This window comes from Heptranchias perlo, chromosome 11, assembly GCF_035084215.1.
Source record: "Heptranchias perlo isolate sHepPer1 chromosome 11, sHepPer1.hap1, whole genome shotgun sequence".
In the NCBI taxonomy this organism is placed as follows: Eukaryota; Metazoa; Chordata; class Chondrichthyes; order Hexanchiformes; family Hexanchidae; genus Heptranchias; species Heptranchias perlo.
In genome coordinates this window covers 83071098-83094735 of record NC_090335.1, presented here as the reverse complement: position 1 = coordinate 83094735, position 23638 = coordinate 83071098, and the positions used below count along the sequence as shown (strand labels likewise).

The following is a 23638-nucleotide window of genomic DNA, read 5'->3' as shown; positions in this document are numbered from 1 at the left end:
AAAAAGGATAGAACAGGGTACTTTCTAAATGGTTAAAAAGTTAAAAACAGTGGATGTCGAAAGGGACTTAGGGGTTCAGGTACATAGATCATTGAAGTGTCATGAACAGGTGCAGAAAATAATCAAGAAGGCTAATGGAATGCTGGCCTTTCTATCTCGAGGACTGGAGTACAAGGGAGCAGAAGTTATGCTGCAGCTATACAAAACCCTGGTTAGACTGCACCTGGAGTACTGTGAGCAGTTCTGGGCAGCGCACCTTCGGAAGGACGTATTGGCCTTGGAGGGAGTGCAGCGTCGGTTTACTAGAATGATACCTGGACTTCAAGGGTTAAGTTACGAGGAGAGATTACACAAATTGGGGTTGTATTCTCTGGAGTTTAGAAGGTTAAGGGGTGATCTGATCGAAGTTTATAAGATATTAAGGGGAACGGATAGGGTGGACAGAGAGAAACTATTTCCGCTGGTTGGGGATTCTAGGAGTAGGGGGCACAGTCTAAAAATTAGAGCCAGACCTTTCAGGAGTGAGATTAGAAAACATTTCTACACACAAAGGGTGGTAGAAGTTTGGAACTCTCTTCCGCAAACGGCAATTGATACCAGCTCAATTTAAATGTGAGATAGATAGCTTTTTGGCAACCAATGGTATTAAGGGATATGGGCCAAAGGCGGGTATATGGAGTTAGATCACAGATCAGCCATGATCTTATCAAATGGCGGAGCAGGCACGAGGGGCTGAATGGCCTACTCCTGTTCCTATAATGGGCAGGTTGGATAAAGGGGAACCAATGGATGCAATCTATTTGGATTTTCAAAAGGCATTGGATAAGGTTTTTTTTATATTCGTTCATGTGATGTGGGCGTCGCTGGCGAGGCCGGCATTTATTGCCCATCCCTAATTGCCCTTCAGAAGGTGGTGGTGAGCCGCCTTCTTGAACCGCTGCAGTCCGTGTGGTGACGGTTCTCCCACTGTGCTGTTAGGAAGGGAGTTCCAGGATTTTGACCCAGCGACGATGAAGGAACAGCGATATATTTCCAAGTCGGGATGGTGTGTGACTTGGAGGGGAACATGCAGGTGGTGTTGTTCCCATGTGCCTGCTGCTCTTGTCCTTCTGGGTGGTCGAGGTTGCGGGTTTGGGAGGTGCTGTCGAAGAAGCCTTGGCGAGTTGCTGCAGTGCATCCTGTGGATGGTACACACTGCAGCCACTGTGCGCCGGTGGTGAAGGGAGTGAACGTTTAGGGTGGTGGATGGGGTGCCAATCAAGCGGGCTGCTTTGTCCTGGATGATGTTGAGCTTCCTGAGTGTTGTTGGAGCTGCACTCATCCAGGCAAGTGGAGAGTATTCCATCACACTCCTGACTTGTGCCTTGTCGATGGTGGAAAGGCTTTGGGGAGTCAGGAGGTGAGTCACTCGCCGCAGAATACCCAGCCTCTGACCTGCTCTTGCAGCCACAGTATTAATGTGGCTGGTCCAGTTAAGTTTCTGGTCAATGGTGACCCCCAGGATGTTGATGGTGGGGGATTTGGCGATGGTGATGCCGTTGAATGTCAAGGGGAGATGGTCATTGCCCGGCACTTGTCTGGCGCAAATTTTACTTGCCAATTATCAGCCCAAGCCTGGATGTTGACCAGGTCTTGCTGCATGCGGGCTCGGACTGCTTCATTGTTTGAGGGGTTGCAAATGGAACTGAACACTGCAATCAACAGCAAACATCCCCATTTCTGACCTTATGATGGAAGGAAGGTCATTCATGATGCAGCTGAAGATGTTTGGGCTTATGACACTGCCCTGAGGAACACTTGCAGCAATGTCCTGGGGTTAAGATGATTGGTCTCCAACAACTACTACCATCTTCCTTTGTGTTCGGTGTGACTCCAGCCACTGGAGAGTTTTCCCACTGATTCCCATTGATTTTAATTTTACTAGGGCTCCTTGGTGCCACACTCGGTCAAATGCTGCCTTGATGTCAAGGGCGGTCACTCTCACCTCACCTCTGGAATTCAGCTCTTTTGTCCATATTTGGACCAAGATGCCACATAAAAGATTACTGCACAAGAGCTCATGATGTTGGGGTAATATACTGGCATGGATGGAGGATTGGCTCACTAACAGAAAGTCGGGATAAAAGGGTCATTTTCAAAATGGCAGTCTGTAACTAGTGGGGTGCTGCAGGGATCAGTGCTGGGGCCTCAACTATTTACAATATATATCAATGACTTGGATGAAGGAACAGAGTGTCTTGTGGCCAAATTTGCTGATGATATAAAGCTATTTTAAATAAATTTAAAACAGAAATAGACAGTTTCCTCGAAGTAAAGGGAATTAGGGGTTACGGGGAGCGGGCAGGAAATTGGACGTGAATTTAGATTTGAGGTTCGGATCAGATCAGCCATGATATTATTGATGTGGAGATGCCGGTGATGGACTGGGGTTGACAATTGTAAACAATTTTACAACACCAAGTTATAGTCCAGCAATTTTATTTTAAATTCACAAGCTTTCGGAGGCCACCTCCTTCCTCAGGTGAACGATGTGGAAATCACATGTGGTGATTACAAACAGTTTTTTCAACTGCCCGTTGCCAAGGCAATCAGTGTGCAGACAGACAGGTGTTACCTGCAAGGTCTCAGAATATACAAATCACCAAAAAAAACAACAAACAAAAAAAAACAGAGATAGAGAGGTAGAAACATAGAAAAGACAGCAACTGACCCGTTATATTAAAAACAGATAACATTTGTTTTTTATATAACGGGTCAGTTGCTGTCTTTTCTATGTTTCTACCTCTCTATCTCTTTTTTTTTTGTTTGTTTTTTTTGGTGATTTGTATATTCTGAGACCTGGCAGGTAATACCTGTCTGTCTGCACACTGATTGCCTTGGCAACAGGCAGTTGAAAAAACTCTCTGTAATCACCAAGCATTGTTCTGTGAATTATAAATGCGATTTCATTTCGAGGATTTCATTTCGTTCACCTGAGGAAGGAGGAAGCCTCCGAAAGCTTGTGAATTTAAAATAAAATTGCTGGACTATAACTTGGTGTTGTAAAATTGTTTACAATGATATTATTGAATGGCGGAGCAGGCTCGAGGGGCCGATTGGCCTACTCCTGCTCCTATTTCTTGTGTTTTTATAGGTGGAAAAGCAAGTTGCAATGAGGACACAAAGTGTCTGCAAAGGGATATTGACAGGTTAAACGAATGGGCAAAAATGTGGGAATATAATGTGGGAAAATGTGAAGTCATCCACTTTGGGAGGAAAAATAAAAAATAAAAATATTATTTGAATGGAGAAATACTACAAAATGCTGTGGTACAGAGGAATCTGGGTGTCCTCGTACATGAAACACAAAAAGTCAACATACAGGTGCAGCAGGTAATCCGGAAGGCAAATGGAATATTGGCCTTTATTTCTAGGGGGATGGACTATAAAAGCAGGGAAGTCATGCTACAACTGTACAGGGTGCTGGTGAGACCACACCTGGAGTACAGCGTACAGTTCTGGTGCCCTTATTTAAGGAAGGACATACTTGCATTGGAGGCAGTTCAGAGAAGGTTCACTCGGTTGATTCCGGGTATGGAAGGGTTGTCTTATGAGGAAAGATTGAACAGGTTGGGTCTATACTCATTGGAGTTTAGAAGAATGAGAGGAGATCTTATTGAAACATACAAGATTCTGAGGGGACTCGATAGGGTAGATACTGAGAGGATGTTACCCCTCATGGGGGAATCTAAAACCAGGGGGCACAGTCTCAGAATAAGGGGTCACCCGTTTAAGACGGAAATGAGGAGGAATTTCTTTTCCCAGAGGGTCGTGAAACTTTGGAATTCTTTACCCCAAAAAGCTGTGGAGGCTGAGTCATTGAATACATTCCAGGCTGAGGTAGACAAATTTTTGATCAGCAAGGGAGTCAAAGGATATGGGGAAAAAGCGGGAAAGTGGAGTTGAGGTAAAAATCAGATCAGCCATGATCTCATTGAATGGCGGAGCAGGCTCGAGGGGCCGAATGGCCTACTCCTGCTCCTATCTCTTATGGTCTTATGGCTAGGAAAATTCCACAGAACAAAAGCAGAGATAACAACCATTGCAAGATGGCTTACTTCACGCACTTAATGAAACAAAAACAAATAGCAGCATTGAAGAAACCGTCCCCTTGTGGTTACAATGGCTCTAATACACAGCGACACAAAGAAACCCTCTCACTGTGGCTACAATGGCTCTAATACATGCTCATTAGACATAAAATAATTTTTCAACATTAGGACAGAACTGTGTGCAAGAGCATTTAATTGCCAAAAGAAACAAACAATTAGCCAGCTAAGGAATTAAGAGTAAACTCACCAATCTCACATTCGCAGCAGTAAGCCACGCTTGATGGCAGCAAGAACCAGACAGGCCTGGAACATGGCAAAACCATTCAACCCATGCTCCCTTCCAACACAGCTCCCCACTGGAAGCAAGAGATTGATGAGTTTACCATATAGTTTCCCAAGTGCAAGAGTTAATTACATATTGTTCAGTCGCATTGGTGCCAATACAAAATTCACATTTAAACCAATAAAGTTTAAAGATTAGCAATGCACTACCTGTGTGACACTCTTAATTCATTAACTCAAATTGCTCCCATTAGTGCTTCAACCAGTGACAAAGAGACCTGCAACCACCAGAAACTTACTCCAGTGATATCCAGGTCCTCATCCTCTCCCCAGATTGGAAGTACAGTAATGTATTTCACAGTATGAGTGGACATGGTGTGAAATGTTTCAGCCAGCCACCATTACACTGTACTGAAACCCCCTGTAACATCAGTATCACCATCAATCCATGTGTCTGATGCAACACTCCCAGCCATGCCCTCCAACTTCTTATCCTTAAATCGGGCTCCAATCCAACTAGTCACTCACAAATCTGTCAAATATTTGGTTGTGATTTTAGGTTAGTGTATATTAAACTGGTCTATCACGCATCGTCCTCGGAGGGAGAACTTCAATCCTTCTCTACCCCCGCCCCCTGCCAAATCAGTACTTCTTCTTTTTGGATTTGTGCTTCTTGTATTGGTGCTCTCGGTGCTTGCTCGCGGTCCGTAGCTTCTCCCGGGTTCTGTTGTCACTGATCGACTCCCCCTCCTGCCCACTGTCATCATCGCAGTTCCCGTGGTCCTGGTCCGGGCCCCTCTGCTGCAGATTGTCCCAGGGCGGCTGAGGGGGCCTGGCCATAAAGTCCTGCATCGGACTGAAATGGGACATCTGAGCAGGGGGTCCCATCTGCTGTGCCATTGCCTGGTAATATTGCTGCTGCTGCTGCTGCTGTTGGACCATCTGGGAATTGATGTGGTACTGCTGCAGCGCGTAAGTGTTCATCTGAAAATAAAAATAAACCACCATAAGAACGATAAACCACCTTAAGATCTCTCCGTAGCCCCCCCCCCTACCAGGTGCCTCATCTCGAGTGGCTGCTCTTCTTTCACAAGACCGGCTGGCGAGCATCAACCGGCTATCCAACTGTGGAGGGCATCACACAGACCAGCCCCTATCCTATCCTCAACCCAACATTAACACAATGCGCAGCAGAGGTGAAAGAGGTAAACAGGATTGTGGGATGTAAGCTGGAGAGCCAAGGCCCAGGGAGTGCTAACCAGTTTGTGCAAAGTGCAGGCCGCAGCCACCCTGATGTAAGGTGCTCAGTCCCCAACTGTATTAGAGCAACTTGGAAGGACAAAGAAGGGCAAAGTAAGCTGATTAACGGGATTATACACCCGGAACCACGAGGGGTGAAAAAGAATCATAGAATGGTTACAGCACAGAAGGAGGCCATTTGACCTATCGAACCCGTGCCAGCTCTTTGTAAGAGCAATCCAGTTAGTCCCATTCCCCCGCTCTTTCCCCGTGGCCCTGCAAATACCTTCCCTTCAAGTATTTATCCAATTCCTTTTTGAAAGCCACGATTGAATCAGCTTCTACCACACTTTCAGGCAGCGCATTCCAGATCATAAATATTTGCTCTGTAAAAAGTTTTCCCTCATGTCGCCTTTGGCTCTTTTGCCAATCACCTTAAATCTGTGTCCTCTGCTTCTCAACCCTTCCGCCAATGGCAACAGTTTCTCTTTATTTACTTTATCTAAACTCGCCATGATTTTGAACACCTCTATCAAATCTCTTCTCAACTTTGTCTGCTCCAAGGAGAACAACCCCAGCTTCTCCAGTCTACCTACGTAACCAAAGTCCCTCATCCCTCGAACCACTGCTAAAGTGCAGAGCCCAAAATTGGACACAATACTCCAGTTGTGGCCGAACCAGTCTTTTATAAACGTTCAACTCAACTTCCATGCTTTTGTACACTATGCCTCCACTTGGAAACAAAGACTGACATGCATTTATTTAGCCCCTTTCACAACCTCAGGATGTCCCAAAGCATTTTACAACCAATGAAGTACTTTTTTTTGAAGTGTACTCACTGTTGCAATGTTTGAAACGCAGCTGTTAATTTGCGCAGAGCAAGATCCCACAAACAGCAATGTGATAATGACCAGATAATCTATTTTTTTTAGTGATGTTGGTTAAGGGATAAATATTGGCCAGGACACTGGGGAGAACTCCCTTGGCTCTTCGAATAGTGCCATGGGATCTTTTATGTCCACCTGAAAGGGCAGACGAGGCCTCGGTTTAATGTCTCATCCGAAAGACGGCACCTCCGACAGTGCAGCGCTCCCTCAGTACTGCGCTAGAGTGTCAGACTGCATTTTGTGCTCAAGTCTCTGGAATGGGACTCGAAACCAGAGATGAAAGTGCTACCAACTGAGCCACAGCTGGTTCTGATAAAGCCCAGGATCCCGTTTGCTTTTTTAGCCGCTTTCTCAACCTGCCCTGCCACCTTCAACGATTTGTGCACATATACCCTCAGGTCTATCTGTTCCTGCACCCTCTTTAGAATTGTATCACTTAGTTTATATTGCCTCTCCTCGTTCTTCCTGCCAAAATGTATCACTTCGTACTTCTCTGCGTTAAATTTCACCTGCCATATATCCGCCCATTCCACCAGCCTGTCTATGTCCTCTTTAAGTCTATTACTATCCTCCTCATTGTTTACTACACTTCCAAGTTTTGTGTCATCTGCAAATTTTGAAATTGTGCCCTGTACACCCAAGTCCAAGTCATTAATATATATGAAGAAAAGTTGAGGATCTTATACTGATCCCTGGGGAAAACCACTGTATGACTTCCTCCAGTCCAAAAAACAAACTTTCACCACTACTCTGTTTCCTGTCACTTAGCCACTTTCATATCCATTCTGTCACTGTCCACTTTATTCCATGGGCTTCAATTTTGCTGACAAGCCTATTATGCGGCACTTTATCAAACGCCTTTTGAAAGTCCATATACACATCAACTGCATTGCCCTCATCTACACTTCTCTGTTACCTCATCAAAAAACTCAAAATCAAGTTAGTTAAACATGATTTGTCTTTAACAAATCCGTGCTGACTTTCCTTTATTAATCCACACTTGTTCAAGTGACTGTTAATTCTGTCCCGGATTATCATTTCTAAAAGTTTCCCCACCACTGAGGTTAAACTGACTGGCTTGTAGTTACTGGGTTTATCCTTACACCCTTTTCTGAACAAGGCTCTAACACTTGCAGTTCTCCAGTCCTCTGGCACCACCCCCATATCTAAAGAGGATTGGAAGATTATGGCCAGTACCTCTGCAATTTCCACCCTTACTTCCCTCAGCAACCTAGGATGCATCCCATCCGGACCGGGTGACTTATCTACTTTAAGAACAGCTAGCCTTTCTAGTACCTCTATCAATATTTTTATCTTCTTCCTTGGTAAAGCCAGATGCAAAGTACTCATTTAGTACCTCAGCCATCCCCTCTGCCTCCATGAGTAGATCTCCTTTTTGGTCCCTAATTGGCCCCACCCCTCCTCTTATTACCCGTTTGCTATTTATATGCACATAGACTTTTGGATTCCCTTTTATGTTTGCCGCCAGTCTATTCTCATACTCTCCCTTTGCCCCTCTTATTTCCTTTTTCACTTCTGTGAACTTTCTATATTCAGCCTGGTTCTCACTTGTGTTATCAACTTGACATATGTCATACGCCCCTTTTTTCTGCTTCATCTTATTCTCTATCTCTTGTGTCATCCAGGGAGCTCTGGCTTTAGTTGCCTTACCTTTACCCCTGGTGGGAGTGTACCTAAACTGTACCCGAACCATCTCCTCGTTAAAGGACACCCGTTGTTCAATTACAATTTTGCCTGCCTATCTTTGATTCCAATTCACCCGGGCCAGATCTGTTCTCAACCCACTGAAATTGGTCCTCCTCCAATTAGGTATTTTTAGATTGCTCCTTGTCCTTTTCCATAACTATTCTAAACCTTATGATAGTATGATCGCTGCTCCCTAAATGTTCCCCCACTGACACTTGCTCCACTTGGTCCTTCCCATTCCTCAGAACCAGATCCAGCAATGCCTCCTTCCTCATTGGGCTGGAAACATATTGATCAGGAGAACTTTCTTGAACACACTTCAGAAATTCCTCCCCCTCTTTGTCATTTACACTTTGACTATCCCAGTCTATATTAGGATAGTTGAAGTCCCCCATTATCACTACTCTATGGCTCTTGACCTCTCTGTAATTTCCATGAAACTTTGCTCCTCTATCTCCGTCCCACTAGTTGGTGTCCTATAGAATACACCCAGTCGTGTAATGGCACCTCTATTGTTTCTCAACTCTAACCAAATAGATTCTGTCCTTGACCCTCTCTCTCTCTCTCTCTCTGTCTCTCCAGCATTCCTTAATTAATACTGCCACCGCCCCCTCCTTTTTTCCTTCTCTATCTTTCCTGAACACCTTGTATCCAGGAATATTTAGTATCCAGACCTGCCCTTTATTAAGCCAGGCCTCCGTTATCACCAAGAAAAGACTTGCATTTCTATAGCATTTCACGAGCTCAGAATATCCCAAAATGCTTCACAGCCAATGAAGTACTTTTAAAGTGTAGTCGCTCTTGTAATGCAGGAAATGCGGCAGCCAATTTGTACACAGCAAGATCCCATATACAGCAATGAGATAAATGGGATAAATATTGGCCAGGACACCAGGGAGAACTGCCCTGCTCTTCTTTAAAATTGTGCCGTGGAATCTTTTATGCCTTCTTGAGGCACCAGATGGGATCTTGGTTTAACTTCTTATCTGAAGGACGGCACCTCCGAAAGTGCTGCACTCCCTCAGAATAGCACTGGAGTGTCAGCCGAGATTTTGTTCTCAAGTCTCAAGTATCCAGTGACTATGGATACTTGGGGAAAACAGGTGAGCTTATTGAGTCATTTAAGAAGTTAAAGACAACAGATAGACAGAATCCCAGAGAGATGCTCAATACAAGCTCCAGGACATGGATTCAAACTTAGATGGGAAAAGGTGAATCCACATATACCTTATACCTGAGTGGAAGAGCATACCCTGGGAGGCAGTGGAAATAGAGGATGTCAAGAATTTCAAAAGTGATGGATACATTCTTGAGAGACATCGCTGTTGAACAGTAGGAGAGATAAAGTAGGATACGAGTTCTGAGAGCTTTGGCACTGGCCCAATGGATGGAAACACACTCTTTTGGCCCTGTACAGTCCTGTGGGCTAGATTTACTGCTTATTCATAGTGAATGGGCAGAAAATATGGCCCTTCAAAATTCCTACGAACAATGGTAGGAAAATTATTGGAAAAAATTCTGAAGGACAAAATTAGTCTCCACTTGGAGAAGCAAGGATTAATCAGGGATAGTCAACATGGCTTTGTCAAGGGAAGATCATGTCTGACTAATTTGATTGAATTTTTTGAGGGGGTGACTAGGCGCGTGGATGAGGGTAACGCAGTGGATGTGGTATACATGGATTTCAGTAAGGCCTTCGATAAAGTCCCGCACAGGAGACTGGTCAAGAAGGTACGAGCCCATGGAATCCAGGGTGCCTTGGCACTTTGGATACAAAACTGGCTTAGTGGCAGAAGGCAGAGGGTGATGGTCGAAGGTTGTTTTTGTGACTGGAAGCCTGTGGCCAGTGGGGTACCACAGGGATCTGTGCTGGGGCCCTTGCTGTTTGTGGTCTACATTAATGACTTGGATATGAATGTAAAAGGTATGATCAGTAAGTTCGCTGATGATACAAAAATTGGTAGGGTGGTAAATAGCGAGGAGGATAGCCTCAGTCTGCAGGATGATATAGATGGGTTGGTCAGATGGGCGGAACAGTGGCAAATGGAATTTAACCCGGAAAAGTGCGAGGTGATGCACTTTGGAGGGACTAACAAGGCAAGGGAATATACAATGAATGGGAAGACCCTAGGCAAGACAGAGGGTCAGAGGGATCTTGGTGTGCAAGTTCACAGATCCCTGAAGGCGGCGGAACAGGTAGATAAGGTGGTAAAGAAGGCATATGGGATACTTGCCTTTATTAGCCGAGGCATAGAATATAAGAGCAAAGAGGTTATGATGGAGCTGTATAAAACACTGGTTAGGCCACAGCTGGAGTACTGTGTGCAGTTCTGGTCGCCGCACTACAGGAAGGATGTGATCGCTTTGGAGAGGGTGCAGAGGAGATTCACCAGGATGTTACCAGGGCTGGAGCGCTTCAGCTATGAAGAGAGACTGGGAAGATTGGGTTTGTTTTCCTTGGAGCAGAGGAGGCTGAGGGGGGACATGATTGAGGTGTACAAAATTATGAGGGGCACAGATAGGATGGATACTAAGGAGCTTTTTCCCTTCGTTGAGGGTTCTATAACAAGGGGGCATAGATTCAAGGTAAAAGGCGGGAGGTTTAGAGGGGATTTGAGAAAGAACTTTTTCACCCAGAGGGTGGTTGGAGTCTGGAACTCACTGCCTGAGAGGGTTGTGGAGGCAGGAACCCTCACAACATTCAAGAAGCATTTGGATGAGCACTTGAAATGCCATAGCATACAAGGCTACGGACCAAATGCTGGAATATGGGATTAGATTAGACTGGGCTTGATGGCCGGCGCGGACACGATGGGCCGAAGGGCCTCTATCCGTGCTGTATAACTCTATGACTCTAATGGACACAATGGGATGGGAGGTGTGGCTTAGTTGAGCATGTCTAAGTGATGTGTCATAGGGAACTGGGGAGGAATTACCCTTCAAATTAGTCATGGTTTTGTTTCTTCCCCTCAGGAGGGAGTACAAGATTGCACCATCTAATGTACAGGCTGAGTATTGAGAGATTGCACCATCTAACACATAGACTGAGTATTGAGAGATTGCACCATCTAACACAGACGGAGTATTGAAAGATTGCACCATCTAACATATAGACGGAGTATTGAGAGATTGCACCATCTAACATATAGACGGAGTATTGAAAGATTGCACCATCTAACGTACAGATTGAGTATTCATAGAATCATAGAAAATTTATGGCACAGAAGGAGGCCGTTCGTCCCATCGTCTCCGCTGGCCACAAATGAGCCACCCAGCCTAATCCCATTTTCCAGCACTTGGTCCGTAGCCCTGTAGGTTTCGGCTCTTCAGGTGCACATCCAGGTACTTTTTAAATGAGTTGAGGGTTTCTGCCTCCACCACCCTCTCAGGCAGTGAGTTCCAGACCCCCACCACCCTCTGGGTGAAAATTTTTTCCTCAGCTCCCCTCTAATCCTTCGACCAATCACTTTAAATCTATGCCCCTGGTTATTGACCTCTCTGCTAAGGGAAATAGGTCCCTCAGAATTTTGTACACCTCAATTAAATCTCCACTCAGCCTCCTCTGTTCCAAAGAGAAAAACCCCAGCCTATACAATCCTTCCTTATAGCTAAAATTCTCCAGTCCTGGCAACATCATCGTAAATCTCCTCTGCACCCTCTCTAGTGCAATTACATCCTTCCTGTAATGTGGTGACCAGAACTGTGTGCAGTACTCAATCTGTGGCCTAACTAGTGTTTTATACAGTTCCAGTATAACCTCCCTGCTCTTATATTCTATGCCTCAGCTAATAAAGGAAAGTATTCCATATGCCTTCTTAACCACCTTATCTACCTGTCCTGTTACCTTCAGGGATCTGTGGACATGCACTCCAAGGTCCCTCACTTCCTCTACACCTCTCAGCATCCTTCCATTTATTGTGTATTCCCTTGCCTTGTTTGCCCTCCCCAAATGCATTACCTCACACTTCTCCGGATTGGAATTCCATTTGCTACTCTTCTGCCTACCTGACCAGTCCATTGATATCTTCCTGCAGTCTACAGCTTTCCTCCTCACCATCAACCAAATGGCCAATTTTTGTATCATTTGCAAATTTCTTAATCATGCTCCCTACGTTTAAGTCCAAATCATTAATATATATCACAAAAAGCAAGGGACCTGGTACTGAGCCCTGCAGCACCCCACTGGAAACAGCCTTCCAGTTACAAAAACACCCGTCGACCATTACCCTTTGCTTCCTGCCATTGAGCCAATTTTGGATCCAACTTCCACTCTCCTTTGGATCCCATGGGCTGGTGCTTTTTTGACCCCAGTCTGCCATGTGGGACCTTGTCAAAAGCCTTGCTAAAATCCACGTACACTACATCAAATGCTCTACCCTCATCAACCCCCCTTGATACCTCCTCAAAAAATTCAATCAAGTTAGTCAGACACGACCTTGCCATAACAAATCCGTGCTGACTGTCCTTGATTACTCCGTGCCTTTCTAAGTGACGGTTTATCCAGTCCCTCAGAATTGATTCCAGTAATTTGCCCACCACTGAGTTTAGACTGACTGGCCTGTAATTACTCGGTCTATCCCTCGCTCCCTTTTTAAACAATGGTACGTTAGCAGTCGTCCAATCCTCCGGCTTCATGTCTGTATCCTGTGCGTATTGGAAAATGATAGTCAGAGCTATTTCCTCCCTGGCTTCCTTTAACAGCCTGGGATACATTTCATCCGGCCCTGGTGATTTATCTACTTTTAAAGATGCTAATCCCCTTAATATTTCCCCTCTCACTATATTTATCTCATCCAATATTTCACACTCCTCCTCCTAAACTCCAATGTCTGCATTGTCCCTCTCTTTTGTGAAGATAGACGCAAAATATTTATTAAGAACCATCCCCACATCTTCCGCCCCCACACATAGTTTACCTTTTTGATCTCTAATCGGTCTCAAGCTTTCCTTAGTTATCCTCTTGCTCTTAATGTATGTATAAAACATATTTGGGTTTTCGTTAATTTTACTTGCCTACATCTTTTCATGCCCTCTCTTTGCTTTCCTAATTTCCATTTTAATTTCACCCCTGCACTTTTCAATACTCCTCTAGGCTTTCTGTAGTATTGAGCTCTCTGTGTCTGACATAATCTTTCCTTTTTAACCTTATCTTACCCTTTTATGCTCCTTGACATCCAGGGGGCTCCAGATTTGGCAGCCCCATCCTTTTTCTTTGTGGAACATGTTTACTCTGAACCCCTTGAATCTCCCCCTTGAATGCCTCCCATTGCTCTGACACTGATTTACCTTCAAGTAACTGTTTCCAGTCCACTTTTGCTAAATCACTTCTTAGCTTAGTAAAATTGGCCTTTCCCCCATTGAGAACTTTTACCCCTGTTCTATCTTTGTCCTTTTCCATAACTATACTAAATCTAACTGAATTATGATCACTACCACCAAAATTCTCTCCCACTGATACTCCTTCCACCTGCCCAGCTTCATTTCCTAAAACTAAATCCAGAACTGCCCACTCTCTTATTGAGAGATTGCATCATCTAAAGTATAGACTGAGCTTTGGCAGATTGCACCATCTAACGTATAGACTGAGTATTGAGAGAATGCATCATCTAAAGTATAGACTGAGCTTTGGCAGATTGCACCATCTAAAGTATAGACTGAGCTTTGGCAGATTGCACCATCTACTGTATAGACTAAGTATTGAGAGGCCTGATGGTCTTTTCTTTCCGTACATTCATGAGATCCACATGTGGATGTTGCAGCAGGAAAAATGCTCCCTTGCCCCCCTCCCACCCCTTCTCTATTTCTCTCCCTGGCTGCTTGCTCATCCTCAGTCTGCTAATCAATTCTTAGCTTCAAACCTATGTTGTGTCCGTCACCAACAGCACTCATTTCTTCCTCCTCCACCCCAACCTTATCTCACCGCGACTGAAACCCTAATCTATGTTTTGAGTTACCACAAACCTCAACCTCTCCAACACCCTCCTCATCAGCTCCATCCAACACAAATTCCATCCTGCCCAACAATAAGCTCCATGTTCCCATCATCCCTGCACTCACCGACCTCCACTGGCTCCCTAACCCCATCGCCTAATGCACCAAATTCAGAATCTCTTCCTCTCCACGGCCTCACACCTATCCTATCTCAGCAACCTCCTCCAGCCATATGTCGCACCCCTGACCCTATGGTCCACCAACCCTGACCTCCTCCCTCCACCCATCACTGGCGATGCATCAGCCATCTTATTGTCCATCACACTTCAGATGGCACGCTCCACTGCAACTTTCTGTGTCACGCTCCACTGCAACTTTCTGTGTCACGCTCCACTGCAACTTTCTGTGTCACGCTCCACTGCAACTTTCTGTGTCACGCTCCACTGCAACTTTCTGTGTCACGCTCCACTGCAACTTTCTGTGTCACGCTCCACTGCAACTTTCTGTGTCACGCTCCACTGCAACTTTCTGTGTCACGCTCCACTGCAACTTTCTGTGTCACGCTCCACTGCAACTTTCTGTGTCACGCTCCACTGCAACTTTCTGTGTCACGCTCCACTGCAACTTTCTGTGTCACGCTCCACTGCAACTTTCTGTGTCACGCTCCACTGCAACTTTCTGTGTCACGCTCCACTGCAACTTTCTGTGTCACGCTCCACTGCAACTTTCTGTGTCACGCTCCACTGCAACTTTCTGTGTCACGCTCCACTGCAACTTTCTGTGTCACGCTCCACTGCAACTTTCTGTGTCACGCTCCACTGCAACTTTCTGTGTCACGCTCCACTGCAACTTTCTGTGTCACGCTCCACTGCAACTTTCTGTGTCACGCTCCACTGCAACTTTCTGTGTCACGCTCCACTGCAACTTTCTGTGTCACGCTCCACTGCAACTTTCTGTGTCACGCTCCACTGCAACTTTCTGTGTCACGCTCCACTGCAACTTTCTGTGTCACGCTCCACTGCAACTTTCTGTGTCACGCTCCACTGCAACTTTCTGTGTCACGCTCCACTGCAACTTTCTGTGTCACGCTCCACTGCAACTTTCTGTGTCACGCTCCAATGCAACTTTCTGTGTCACGCTCCACTGCAACTTTCTGTGTCACGCTCCACTGCAACTTTCTGTGTCACGCTCCACTGCAACTTTCTGTGTCACGCTCCACTGCAACTTTCTGTCAAAGTTAAAAAAAACACATTTAAAAAAAAATCAAAAAGCAGTCACTTGGAATATACAAACTCCAGCAACAAAATACTGTGGAGCAGCTACTTAAATGACCTGTTTATCAGTTCACCATGTTTACTTAACAATTTGACTTTACTGCTTTAAAGGAACACACTTTAGCAACTGAACCATATTGGGTTTAAATGGTTTAATGTTCCTGTCCTTATAAAATAGTGTACGCTCTGATAAAATAGTGTACCCTCTAACTTACCAATAGCAGCATCACGGAGAATTTTCTAGTATATTTAAAAATGGTACATGTGTGTGCATTTTGTCCATCACACTCCAGGTGTCACACTTTGTTACAGATGCAAAACAAGCTTTAAAAAAGAAAAAGAAAGCCAGTCACCTAATGCTGGGTGCTTCTAACCTAGAGCCTGAAACTGACTAGCATTTTCCAATCTTCACAGTTCCCTCTCGCAACAATTACATTCAAGACTGACCTTCGAGCCTGTGTTTACTTAACAACAATTAAACTTTGAGGTCTTCAAGTGACATCAATCCATCTTAGCAGCAGAATAATACATTGTGCATTACACTGAATAACACCCCTGTCCTTATAAAACAGCATTTTATTGATGAGTATTATTCAAAAAATGTCTTCCCTTCCCTATCTGTAATTTATTTTGACCTTAGCTTTCTGTTTCTTTTCACAAGCCTAGCCCCACTTCCCCTCCCAGGCCACGGTCATTTATGTTGGTGAACCAGCTGTGTTTTGTTTTAAATGGGGAGGCTGAAGGTGAGGTATATCAAGAACGTGATATTTAGGTGATGTTACACTTGGGTTTTAAAAGCCTGCAGGAGGAAGGGAAGCCTTAGGAAGTAAGGAAATCCAGGGAAAGAACTAAGAAGAGTAGGAAAACGCTGCAATGAGTCTTGATTTCAAAACAGTAAGAATGCAGGAGTATTCCCACACCTCCGACAGCGCAGCACTCCATTAGCAGCCTAGATTAGATGCTCAGGTCTCTGTAGTGGGGCTTAAACCCATAACCAACTGACTCAGAACTGACAGTGTTACCACTGAGCCAAGGATCCACAACTGAAAAGTTAGTCTGTCTTTACTCTTCGCCAAGGCTGACAGACCTGCCGCGCATTTTCTGTTTCGAATCTCATGCCTGAACACTATCCAGCAACCCACCTGCTGGGAAAACACGGGTCTGTACCCTCGCTGATTCCATCTTCCATCCTCCCTCCCCGGCCATTGTCTCAGGCTGAACCAGACTGTCTGCAATCTCGGCGTCCTATTCAACCTTGAGCTGAGTTTACAACCCTATAATCACAAGGACCGTCAACTTCCACCTCCATAACATGGCCCATCTCTACCCCTGCCTCAGCCCATCTGCTACTGAAACCCTCATCCATGCCTTTATCACCACTAGTCTCAACTATTCCAATGCTCCCCTGGCCGGCTTCCCACCTTCCACCCTCCGTAAACTCCAGCACATCCAAAACTCTGTTGCCTATATCCTAACTCGCACCAAGTCCCGTTCACCCATCGCTCCCGTCATAGAATCAAAGAACATTTACCGCATAGAAGGAGGCCATTCAGCCCATCGTATACACGCCAGCCGAAAATGAGCCACCCAGCCTAATCCCACTTTCCAGCACTTGGTCCGTAGCCTTTTAAATGAGTTGAGGGTTTCTGCCTCTCCCACCCTCTCAGGCAGTGAGTTCCAGACCCCCACCACCCTCTGGGTGAAAAAGATTTTCCTCAGCTCCCCTCCAATCCTTCGACCAATCACTTTAAATCTATGCCCCTGGTCACTGACCTCTCCGCTAAGGGAAATAGGTCCTCCCTATCCACTCTATCTAGTTCCGTCATCATTTTGTACACCTCAATTAAATCTCCCCTCAGCCTCCTCTGTTCCAAAGAGAAAAACCCCAGCCTATCCAATCTTTCCTCATAGCTAAAATTCTCCAGCCCTGGCAACATCCTCGTAAATCTCCTCTCTACCTTCTCCAGTGCAATTACATCCTTCCTGTAATGTGACCAGAACTGTACGCAGTACTCAAGCTGTGGCCTAACCAATGTTTTATACAGTTCCAGCATAACATCCCTGCTCTTATATTCTATGCCTCGTCTAATGAAGGAAAGTATCCCGTATGCCTTCTTAACCACCTTATCTACCTGTCCTGTTACCTTCAGGGATTTGTGGACATGCACTCCAAGGTCCCTCACTTTCTCGACACCTCTCAGTATCCTCCCATTTATTGTGTATTCCCTTGCCTTGTTTGCCCTCCCCAAATGCATTACCTCACACTTCTCTGGATTGAATTCCATTTACCACTTTTCTGTCCACCTGACCAGTCCATTGATATCTTCCTGCAGTCTACAGCTTTCCTCCTCACTATCAACCACACGCACAATTTTTGTATCATTTGCAAACTTCTTAATCATGCCCCCTACATTTAAGTCCAAATCATTAATATACACCACAAAAAGCAAGGGACCTGGTACTGAGCCCTGTGGAACCCCACTGGAAACAGCCTTCCAATCACAAAAACACCCGTCGACCATTACCCTTTGCTTCCTGCCACTGAGCCAATTTTGAATCTAACTTGCCACTTTCCCTTGGATCCCATGGGCTTGTACTTTTTTGACCAGTCTGTCATGTGGGACCTTGCCAAAAGCTTTGCTAAAATCCATGTAGATTACATTAAATACACTAACCTCATCCGCCTTCCTTGTTACCTCCTCAAAAAATTCAATCAAGTTCGTCAGATACGACCTTCCCTTAACAAATCCATGCTGAATGTCCTTGATTAATCCATGCCTTTCTAATTGATGGTTTATCCTGCCCCTAAGAATTGATTCCAATAATTTGCCCACTACCGAGGTTAGACTGACTGGCCTGTAATTACTCAGTCTATCCCTCGCTCCCTTTTTAAACAGTGGTACAACGTTAGCAATCCTCCAATCCTCCGGCACCAAGCCTGTATCCAGTGAGTATTGGAAAATGATGGTCAGAGCCTCCGCTATTTCCTCCCTGGCTTCCTTTAACAGGCTGGGATACATTTCATCCGGGCATGGTGATTTATCTACTTTCAAAGATGCTAATCCCCTTAATACTTCCTCTCTCACTAAGTTGATCTCATCCAATATTTCACACTCCTCCTTAACTTTTGCGAAGACAGACACAAAATATTCATTAAGAATCATATCAACATCTTCCACCTCCACACATAGTTTACCTTTTTGGTCTCTAATAGGCCCTACTCTTTCCTTAGTTATCCTCTTGCTCTTAATGTATTTATAAAACATATTTGGGTTCTCCTCGAATTTAATTGCCAACATTTCTTTATGACCTCTCTTTGTTTTCCTAATTTCCTTTTTAATTTCACCCCAGCACTTTTTAATACTCCTCTAGGCTTTCTGTAGTATTGAGATCTCGGTGTCTGACATAAGGTTCCCTTTTTTGCCTTATCTTATCCTGTTTGCTCCTTGACATCCAGGAGGCTCTAGATTTGTCAGCCCCACCCTTTTTCTTTGTGGGAACATGTTTACTCTGAACCCCTTGAATCTCCCCCTTGAATGCCGCCCACTGCTCTGACACTGATTTACCTTCAAGTAACTGTTTCCAGTCCACTTTTGCTAAATCACTTCTTAGCTTCATAAAATTGGTCTTTCCCCAATCGGGAACTTTTACTCCTGTTCTATCTTTGTCCCTTTCCATAACTATGCTAAAACTAACTGAATTATTATTACTACCACCAAAATGCTCTCCCACTGATACTCCTTCCACCTGCCCAGCCTCATTTCCTAAAACTAAATCCAGGACTGCCCCCTCTCTTGTTGGGCTTGCTACGTACTGGCTAAAAAAGTTCTCCTGAATGCAATTTAAAAATTTTGCACCCTCTATACCCTTCACACTGTTTGTGTCCCAGTTAATATTCGGGTAGTTGAAATCCCCTATTACTGCCCTATCGTTTTTGCACTTCTCAGAAATTTGCCTCCATATTTGCTCTTCTATCTCCCTCTGACTGTTTGGGGGTCTATAGTACACTCCCAGTAGTGTGACTGCCCCTTTTTTGTTCTTTAGCTCAACCCATATGGCCTCATTTGATGATCTTTCTAACATATCATTCCTCCTCACAGCTGTAATTGTTTCTTTAACCAAAGTTGCCACCCCCCTACCCTTTTTATCCCCCTCTCTATCTCGTCTGAAAACCATGTAACCAGGAACATTGAGCTGCCATTCCTGCCCCTCTTTAAGCCATGTTTCAGTAATAGTTAAGATACCGTACTGCCACGTGTCTATCTGTGCCCTCAGCTCATCTGCCTTCTTCACTATACTCCTAACATTGAGGTATACACCTTTAAGCACTGCCAAACTTCCTTGCTGTTTATTTTCTAATCTTTGCTTCCTCTGCCTTCCTAAGTCACTTACTAATTTTCTGCTTTCTATCTCCAGTTCTGATTCTGTCCCATCTGAATCTACGCTCAGGCTTCCATCCCCCTGCCAAGCTAGTTTAAACCTTCCCCAACAGCATGAGCACACCTCCCCGCAGGGATTTTGGTCCCGGCCCTGTTGACCTACATTGGCTCTTGGTTCCCCAACACTTCCAATTGAAAATTCTCATCCTTGTGTTAAAATCTCTCCATGGTCTTACCTCTCCCTATCTCTGTAACCTCAGCCAGCCCTACAACTCTCCCCTCAAAATTCTCCACTCCTATGGCCTTTTGTGCACTCCCATCTCTTTGCCCTGCCATTCACGCTCTGGAATTCCCTTCTTAAAACTCTCCACCTCCCTGAAGATCCTCCTTACAACCCATTTGTTCGACCAAGCTTTTGATTACCCGTCCTAATATCCCCTTCTTTGGCTTGGCGTCCATTTTTGTCTGATTATACCTCTGTGAAGCGTGCGGGATGTTTCTCTATATTAAAGCCACTATATAAACGCACGTTGTTGTTGTAGGAAATATAGTCTGTGTACCTGAAACTGACTGGTTACCGACTAAACCAGGCTCTAGGTCAGACAGACCTGGAATTTCCAATGCACAGGGCTTCATAACTTCATACTCACTATAGCCTGCCAGTAGTAGGGATCAGGGTTGCTGAAGCTGTTGCTCGTGGAGTAAGGCGGAGTCAGGAATAGCGAAGAGCTTGGTCCATCCTGGAACTGAGTGCTCCTAAAACAATAAACAGAAAATGCATAACAGGAGACTAAGTGAGGCCAGGGCACACTTGTACATCACCCTCTGTGCTCGCTGACTTACACAGGGTACTGGCCCGGCAACACCTCAACACCTGGCGGCCGTGCCTTCAGCTGCCTCGGCACTAAGTCTGGAATTCCCTCCCTAAACCTCTCCAACTTTCGACCTCGCTCTCCAACTTCAAACCCACCCCTTTGATCGAGCTTTTGGTTGTTCCTGTGAAATACCTTGGAATGTTTTAGTAGATTAATGAAACTTTATAAATGGGGGGGGGGGGGGGCAAGGAGAGCGGGAGGGGGAGCGCGGGGGGGGGAGGGGAGGGGGAGCGCGGGGGGGGAGGGGAGCGCGGGGGGGGGGGAGGGGGAGCGCGGGGGGGGGGGGAGGGGGAGCGCGGGGGGGGGGGGAGGGGGAGCGCGGGGGGGGGGGAGGGGGAGCGCGGGGGGGGGGGGAGGGGGAGCGCGGGGGGGGGGGGAGGGGGAGCGCGGGGGGGGGGGAGGGGGAGCGCGGGGGGGGGGGAGGGGGAGCGCGGGGGGGGGAGGGGGAGCGCGGGGGGGGGAGGGGGAGCGCGGGGGGGGGAGGGGGAGCGCGGGGGGGGAGGGGGAGCGCGGGGGGGGGAGGGGAGCGCGGGGGGGGGAGGGGGGAGCGCGGGGGGGGAGGGGGGAGCGCGGGGGGGGAGGGGAGCGCGGGGGGGGGAGGGGGAGCGCGGGGGGGGGAGGGGGAGCGCGGGGGGGGGGGAGGGGGAGCGCGGGGGGGGGAGGGGGAGCGCGGGGGGGGGGAGGGGGAAGCGCGGGGGGGGGGGGGGGAGGGGGGAGCGCGGGGGGGGGGGGGGGGGAGGGGGAGCGCGGGGGGGGGGAGGGGGAGCGCGGGGGGGGGGGAGGGGGAGCGCGGGGGGGGGGGAGGGGGAGCGCGGGGGGGGGGGGGAGGGGGAGCGCGGGGGGGGGGGGAGGGGGAGCGCGGGGGGGGGGGAGGGGGAGCGCGGGGGGGGGGAGGGGGAGCGCGGGGGGGGAGGGGGAGCGCGGGGGGGGGAGGGGGAGCGCGGGGGGGGGGGAGGGGGAGCGCGGGGGGGGGGAGGGGGAGCGCGGGGGGGGGGAGGGGAGGAGCGCGGGGGGGGGGAGGGGGAGCGCGGGGGGGGGGGAGGGGGACGCGCGAGGGCGGGGGGGGGAGGGGGAGCGCGGGGGGGGGAGGGGGAGCGCGGGGGAGGGGGAGCGCGGGGGGAGGGGGAGCGCGGGGGAGGGGGAGCGCGGGGGGGAGGGGGGGAGCGCGGGGGGAGGGGGGAGCGCGGGGGGAGGGGGAGCGCGGGGGGAGGGGGAGCGCGGGGGGAGGGGGAGCGCGGGGGGAGGGGGAGCGCGGGGGGAGGGGGAGCGCGGGGGGAGGGGGAGCGCGGGGGGAGGGGGAGCGCGGGGGGAGGGGGAGCGCGGGGGGAGGGGGAGCGCGGGGGGAGGGGGAGCGCGGGGGGAGGGGGAGCGCGGGGGGAGGGGGGAGCGCGGGGGGAGGGGGTGCGCGGGGGGAGGGGGAGCGCGGGGGGAGGGGGAGCGCGGGGGAGGGGGGAGCGCGGGGGGAGGGGGAGCGCGGGGGGGAGGGGGAGCGCGGGGGGAGGGGGAGGAGCGCGGGGGGAGGGGGAGCGGCGGGGGGAGGGGGAGCGCGGGGGGGAGGGGGAGCGCGGGGGGAGGGGGAGCGCGGGGGGAGGGGGAGCGCGGGGGGAGGGGGGTGCGGGCACGGTGGGCGAGGGGTGGGGGTAGCAGTTGTGTGGATCCTGTGGTCGCGAGGAAACATGGCTGACTTTCTTCAAAACGGCTCGAAGATGCTCCAGAGGACCCAGGACCCTCTCGAGGGACAACTCTCGTTTTGATTTTCCTGACCCTGCTTCCATCAATAATGGGGGGAGATACCAGGATTTCAACCGGTGACTCGCGACAGCAGCACACCCGAGATTGGAAACTCAGACCTGGGGATAATTAACTCTTGCCGCCCTGCACCAGTGTTGTGTTGCACACTGATGTTCGAACACACTTTTACCAAAGCAACAGCCTGGATATTTTCATTTGATTAATACATACTGCTTTTTTCTCTCCCCTCTTGAAGGTCTTGGTTCTTGCAGATCATCATCGGTCAGCCTGGACAGTGTCAGCAGTTTATCTGACTGTACCAAACCCGATAATCTTTAGCACATGCTTAAATACCTCACCTCATTTGTACCGATGGCAAAGGTTCTTACTGTACCTGCAGTTGTCTTCTGGGGCTCGGCATTGACTGTTGTCTACTCCTGGGTGTGAAGTGCTTGGGTCTGCTGTATGGGAGCTCCCTGGAACATAGACACAGAGTTGTGCTGTTATCGTCTCACCACACATTTCTGTCACTACACTTATTAATAGTGGTATCGGGTACAATGTGCTGTCAAAAAACAAATCGTGCTTCAGCCGTTTTGTTTCCATTTTGTCCAATGCCCGTCTTGCGTTATCCCGTTAATTCACCACAAATTGCTCCAAGCACCAATGTAACCAAGTTAGAATTCCTTGTTTCATTTATGTGAAGATCAGACTGCAATTTGGATCCTAAGATCACACAGATTTGCTCCATTCAATTAGATCATGGCTGATCTGTATCTTAACTCCATCTACCTGCCTTGGTTCCATAACTCTTAATACCCTCACCTAACAAAAATCCATCAATCTCAGTTTTGAAATTTTCAATTGACCCCCAGCCTCAACAGCTTTTGGGGGAGAGAGTTCCAGATTTCCACTCCCCTTTGTGTGAAGAAGTGCTTCCTGACATCACCCCTGAATGGCCTGGCTCTAATTTTAAGGTTATGCCCCCTTGTTCTGGACTTCCCCCCACCAGAGGAAATAGTTTCTCTCGATCCACCCTATCGATTCCTTTAATCATCTCAAAAACCTAAATTAGATCACCCATACACTAACTCAGTAATACCTGTAGGGGTTAATAAGAGCAAGATCAGTCTCTTGAGTGCTGAGCCAAGCAGGAATCAAGAATGGTGCCAGCAGGTCTGGGTGTAGAAAGAGAGTGTAAGGGATGAAAGCTCTCTCTGTAATAAATATCGGAGAGAGATG

At 47.8% G+C, this 23638-nt stretch overlaps 1 protein-coding gene across 1 annotated transcript in view; it reads right to left on the bottom strand.

Moving 5' to 3' along the window:
* Positions 1-4267: 4267 nt before the first annotated feature.
* LOC137327520 (splicing regulator RBM11-like) overlaps positions 4268-23638 on the bottom strand; it is a 32941-nt gene continuing 13570 nt past the window's right edge. The window contains exons 3-5 of the mRNA XM_067993423.1: positions 22791-22872; positions 20441-20546; positions 4268-5357 (exon numbers count right to left, since the gene is read on the bottom strand). Coding sequence (XP_067849524.1) covers positions 5016-5357; positions 20441-20546; positions 22791-22872 — 530 coding nt within the window. The 3' untranslated portion in view covers positions 4268-5015. The remainder of the gene's footprint in view (positions 5358-20440; positions 20547-22790; positions 22873-23638) is intronic.